The sequence below is a fragment of the Poecilia latipinna genome, unplaced genomic scaffold (genome assembly GCF_001443285.1).
Source record: "Poecilia latipinna isolate Pla-1442-1.1 unplaced genomic scaffold, P_latipinna-1.0 Scaffold1645, whole genome shotgun sequence".
NCBI classification, from domain to species: domain Eukaryota; kingdom Metazoa; phylum Chordata; class Actinopteri; order Cyprinodontiformes; family Poeciliidae; genus Poecilia; species Poecilia latipinna.
The window spans coordinates 156,214-162,667 of NW_015114261.1; the positions used below are offsets into that span (position 1 = coordinate 156,214).

Here is a 6,454-nt window from a genome sequence, read left to right on the forward strand (position 1 = left end):
TTATTACTCTTGTAAATAAAACCCTTAATCTTCAGTCTTCCTGAGTGTTTTGCTGCATGTGGGATCGGAACATTCCTAAAACCATGACACTCTCTCCTCTCTTTTTCACAAATTCATCACGACAACAACTTTCTCTTCTGCTCCTCCACTCACCTTAGCAGGTTGCTGCTCACTCTCTGATCCTCTCTGTCAGCCACAGCTCAACATTTACTTAATACTCTTCATAGATAAAAAGCTTCCGCAGAATAAATAAACTACTGATGCACCCTGATCTATATTTGATCCTCTTTCTGCAGAAATCTATTTCATTTAATAAATGTGAATAACAATAATATTTTTCATGGAAAAAAATTGCAGCTATGGAAACATTGCACTGTTAGTTGGTGTTCATAACAGTTTTAAATAATTTTATTTACCCTATTTATTTATTTTTGTTACCACTGAGGTATTGGCATGTCAGAAATGAAATGTAGATCGAATATCAATTTCAGCCCAGTTTTTGGGCATTAATTTATCCATTTGTGTTTTTATTCTGATTCCCAGCCTTCAGATCTTCTCTGCATGACCCCGTCCTTCCCCTCTCTCTCTCTCTCTCTTTCTCTCTCTCTCTCTCTCTCTCTCTCTCTCTCTGCCCATTTCCTCTCTGCTTCCTGTCAAATAAAGGTCAGGATATGTACATGCAAATGTGTGCATCTATTTATTTTATTCCCTTTTTCTTATTTTAATTCATCTTGCACTCACCTTGCAGATCAGAATGACTGATGAAAGTAGAAATAGTTTATTTAGTGATTATTTTCCATGTTACATTTCAGAGGTGACGTCATGTTTTACCTCCTCTCACACAATCTTCTTCTGTTGCAGAATTGTGAAGGATCTTCTCCCAGCAATGCAAATAAGATAAAAAGAGAAACATCAGTAACTTGGAACTAGGATATACTATACTGCAATATATTTTCAAAACCTCCATTATGAAGGAAAATAAACATATTCAAATTCAGGTGTAAACATGAAACTGGATCTTATCTACAGAGGGAAACCCCCTGAAAGAGGAGAGAAGCTACATCAACCCAAACTGACTCTTATTTTACTTATTTGTAGAGGAGGAGGCATCAGGGAACATCCTCTGGTCTGAACACAGTTTAGTCAACTTTAGTTAAGAAACTCATTTTAGTGTGTTTGTTCTCAAAGATGCTGTGGATTCTGTTCTTCATCTGTCTGAGTGGTAAGCTGCTCATTTACTTTATAGTTTGATGTTAATAATAATGAAACTGTTGTAAGAGTTCAGTTTTACCTCCTACTTTGCTTCACAGTAAAATGAAGTCATATTTCATAAAATTGCTTTAATTTCAGGGCTTGAGCTCAATATTATGGATATGTAGGATAACTGAAAGTTGCTCTGAAAGTTTCACTATAAAGCTGTAATTTTTTTTTTTTCATTTTTCTTTGATGGAAGGATGTGTATAAGTCGGGACATAAGATGTGTATTTTTGTTTTGATTCATTTAATGTTTAACTATTCATTAAATGAATTCAATAGTTATCCACAATAATGAATTTTTGAGAGCAACTATTATGTGAAGATAAATAAGATCAACATTCTGAAGCTAAATGCTCTGTGATTTGAAAGTTTCACCCACAGAAAACTGCAACACACCAAACATACAGCTGACGGACAAGAGAGCAAACCAGTCTACAACCTATACAGGCATTGATGAAATACATTATACTGCTGACAGAGCCTTGGATGGGAATCAATCAACTTGTTCTCACACCAACCAGCAGATTGACCCCTGGTGGTCTGTAGACCTGCAGGGTGTTTACAACATTTCCTGTATCTCTATCTACAACGTTCATCAGGAAAATAAGGTGACTGACATATCAGGTGCCAAGATCTACATCGGGAACTCTCGTCAGAACAACGGCACCAACAACAAGCTGTAAGTCTCATTGTTACCTTAAAATGTGATTTATTTCACATTTTAGGCTGTTGCGTCTTTATCATGTAATGCAAACATTTGTTTACTGAACTTAAAAATACATGTTTGCTCATTTTTTGCATTATTTTCCTCATATGTCACAGTACTCTATTTCCAAGACTGATCACCTCATAGTACTGATTGTGGTTAGTTTTTCCACTAAACACAGTCGATATTATAATTTTTGTGCAGGTCCTGAATGTGGATAAAAGCAAATTGTTGCATCTTAGTTTTGCTCACATGTTTATGTACCAAAGTGGAAATATTTATCTTCATGGCAACTTGTATACATACACTAGAATAAATGTGATGTCAGTGTCATGTCAGTGGTATGTTTAATTTTCTCTCTCTTATCCAGGGTTCAAAACATCACAGCTTTCCTAGCAAACCAGATCAATGTCTATGAGTTTCCTTCATCAGTGTCGGGGCGATACGTCACTGTGATCAGACCAGAAAATACATTTATGGTTCTCTGTGACGTGAAAATCACTGGAACAAAAATGGGTATGTGATCCATGTTCATCAACTCTCACCATCAATAAACTACATAACATGTAATAATTTCACCTTTCAGAGGAACGGTCAAACTGTTGACTAATGCAAATATATTGGGTTACTGTAACATTTACATATTGCTGCATAACAGCAACTAATTTGTATCACCCGTGTTGTGGAATGTTAGGATTCAATGTTGTCATTTTATCATAATTCACTGGCTATGCTTGACTTTAATTAATTTTCTTTTTTAAGCTTCACCTTTTCTACTGATTGACCAAAACAAGACCTGGGAAGAAGCTCTGAACTACTGCAGAGATAACCACGGAGATCTGGCCTCCATCTTGGATGAACAGATGCAGACCTTTGCTGAGCTGGAGGCTGAGAAAGCCAACAGTCCCTTCGTGTGGATCGGACTTCACTACGCCTCCTCCCTCCAATACTGGTTCTGGGTTGATGACAGTGAAGTAGAGTTTAAACGCTGGAGATATGGCGAAGCAGGAGAAAACTGTGACACAAGTGGAGCCATGGAGAAAGAAGGAGACCATTTGTGGTTCAGCAAGTCTGATAATAATAAGTTTAATTTTATCTGTGCTGTAAACTAAGAGCTGTAACATCTGAGTTCTGGTAACTTTACTTTCAGTGAATCAAAAGGTGAAAGCAAGTGTTGGTTTGCTCATAGAAACACTTTTAGAAACATTTAGAGTGTTTCTTTTTCTCTGTTGTTGTGTATTGTGTCTTTCTATCTTCACAAGGACTTTGCATTGACTTTCATTCATTTTTCATTCATTTTGTAGCCTAATCATTTCCAGTACATGCCAAACCCAACACCTAACCTCAACAACGTGCTGTTGACAGAAAGTGAACTTGCCACCAGTAAAATCAGACCTCTACTGGTTGTTCCTTTATGTAACAAAATAAAAAGACAATAATCAAATTAATCATTTCAGGTGATTTTTTTTTTTTTTTTTTGTGGTTGTTTATCACAGTTCAGGAATGGTGGATATTTGGCTACCAGCACATGGAGTGAAATATTTTTTAAAAACTTTTCACAGTGAGACTGCGCAAAAAAAAATTCAGTATTTTTAAAATAGTTGGTACAACACAACGTTTTTTTTGTTGTTGTTTGTTTTAGTAGCCATTTTATTAAAACCTATATAACCTATATAATGGATATTTGCGAGCAGAGCCACAAATATCCAACAACTTGAACCCAAAAACATTCTGGTGTTCACCCATTTAATAGCCACATGAGCAGATATTGAGGTGATACTAGAACAGGCAAAGCCTTGTGCATAGAGTTAGTTATGAAAATGCAGTTTATCAAACTTCCTCCAACTTTTCCTCCTAGAATAGCTGATCATGATTATAATAGACGTAACACCTGAAGAAGGAACACAGGGAAGGTCAGTTACACCCAGGTCAGGGGAGATGAAGGAGTTGATCCATAGTGAGGAAACACACACACACACACACACACACACACACACACACACACACACACACACACACACACACTGTCACACATATATCCTGAAGAAATGGCTCTTAATGCACTATAAGCACCTGCAGGATGCTCAGTGTGCAGCTAGAAACCCTGAGCCTCTCATTTGTTTAATCATAATCTTTAAAAAGTTCATTACAGAAACACCTTAAATAAAGGTAATTCTGTAATATTGTATGTAAATATTTTGAAAAAGTAAAATCAGAAATGTAAAGAAATGTTTTTGGCATATTTTTTCTTAGCTGTGGATGTTGTAGGCAAGGCAGCCATATTGGATTTGGTGATCAGGGGTTTGAAAAGAAACTCTGACTTTCCAAATGGATTTCTGATTTAATTTTTTTTTCCAATTTCCCACGTTCATTGTTTTTCTCTGCTTTTTATGATAAAACACCACAAGCTGACAGAGTCCAAGTCCTGCTGTAGCATTGTTTATAAAACATCAAAATATGATGGGACATTTAATTCCATTCACTTTGTTAATACTGTTTATAAAAAGTCACTGTCAGTCTATCAAAGGCCTGTTTGTCAAAGTTTCTCTGCAAACTCTAAAGTTACTGAGAAATGGGAAGAGCAGAGCAGCTGATGAAGAGCTCACTGTTTACACAGACTCTGGCGCTGAACCACAGCTGACATATTTACATGTCTGCAAATTTTTCATCAAGAGCACAACTGTGTTCACATTTACTTCTTGTTTCAAATCAGATGCAGAAGTGAGGAGTGAACGGGACTTCTGGAGGAAGAGAGTTAAATATAGATCAGTGCGTATTAGTAGTTTATTTTATCTACCAAGACTTTTTATCTATAAACGTTATTAAATAAATGTTGAGCTGTGGCTGAAAGAGAGGATCAGACGTACATCAGCTGAGTTTGAGCAACTTCCTGCCAAGGTGAGGAATATGAGCTAAAGAGAAATGTTTTTGTTTTTCTGATGAATCTGTGAAAAAAAGTATTTTCTAACTTGAATTTAATTATTTGTGATAATTTATTTATGTGATTTCACAAAAGTAATGTCAAAAATATTTCTCTAGATTCTGTGGAGTCTGTTATTCATCTTACTGCTGGGTAAGTGGTTCATTTTATTTACATAAATATCAATTTAACTGATGACTCAAACTATTATGTTGCTGGAAACAAAATTTTTACGGTGCCAATTTTTACTGTGACCAAGTCCAGAGTCAACAGACCACAAAAAAAATAAAATAAAAATAAAAACAAGATTAAAACTCAGTGATATGATGAACAGTAAAACTATAGAAAACAATTAGAGATAATTATTAAATTAACTTAATAAAACTAGATAAAAGTGGATCATTCAACACATTTCTGTGGCATTTCACAGGACGGTCATTTGAAACTCAGCAGACAAAAGGTGAAGCTAAATTTGAAAGTGTTGAACTATTGAACTTGATCGTCTACAAAACATATAACATTGTAAAAGTGCAGATGACATCTTTTCTTTTCATCCCCAGATCTCTGCAGCACACAGAACATAAATCTGCCTGAAAAGGAAGCATCTCAGTCTTAATGAGGATAATGGCATACCATACACTGCTGACAGAGCCTTTGATGGGGATCCCTCAACATGTTCTCACACTCTGGAGCAGAAAATCCCCTGGTGGAGAATTGACCTGCGATATGTTTACAACATTTCATGTATCTCTATCTACAATGTAGATCATCATAATTCTGATATATCAGGCACAAAGATCTACATTGGGAACTCTCTACAGAACGACGGCACCAAGAACAAGCTCTAAGAACATCTTGTTTTCTTAAATGGCTTCATTTCACGTGTTTAAGCTTTAACATGTGTAACATGAACAGTCTGTTCATGTGGCTCTCCCTGACGAACCACATTTGGTCTGAATTTAATTTAAGTAATTATTGAATTATTCTAATTCCCTAACACAGGATGGCTCACAGCCACATAATTTCACTGAGCAGTGTGTGGTTACTAATAATATGTTATGTCTTAAATGGATGTTTGTGTGAATCTTGAATCTGCTCCAAATGTTGCCAAGTTTTAAAGTTTCTTCTCCAAACCTATTGTTTTCTCATTGGCTGATCATTTTCAACTTTTTCATTCAGGCAATTTGCAAACTGATGTAAATTTATTTCTGAAAATCACATTGAAATGTGTTTGAAATGATTTACCTTTTTCTCCCTGTTTTAAAGAACCTCCTTTCTGTACTGACTGATGAAAACTTTACCTGGGAAGAAGTATTGGAAAGAAGACATCTGGCCTCCTTCCTGGATCCCTTTAATCTAAGTTCTGTGTTTAAATGAATATTTGTTGGCGGATTACTCCTACTTCCTGTTAAAGGGGCCTTGTTTTGTATTTTTCAGGCACTTAATGTCATTTTATTGCCCAATCAAGCAGTGGACGCTATCATGATACCTTCAGTTGTGTTGGGAACCGGGGTTTTGGTTCTTTGTGGTGATTTTCTGTTGCCTGCTGCTTCCCTCTTCATCCACTAGAT

General features: G+C 36.0%; 1 protein-coding gene across 1 annotated transcript; it reads left to right on the top strand.

Moving 5' to 3' along the window:
* The first annotated feature begins 1,096 nt into the window (after positions 1-1,096).
* LOC106964242 (fucolectin-1-like) lies at positions 1,097-3,410 on the top strand. Its single transcript, XM_015059639.1, has 4 exons — positions 1,097-1,222; positions 1,627-1,936; positions 2,334-2,479; positions 2,726-3,410. Exons 1-4 carry the CDS (start codon positions 1,189-1,191, stop codon positions 3,073-3,075), a joined length of 840 nt encoding a protein of 279 aa, XP_014915125.1. The 5' UTR covers positions 1,097-1,188; the 3' UTR covers positions 3,076-3,410.
* Positions 3,411-6,454: the final 3,044 nt, after the last annotated feature.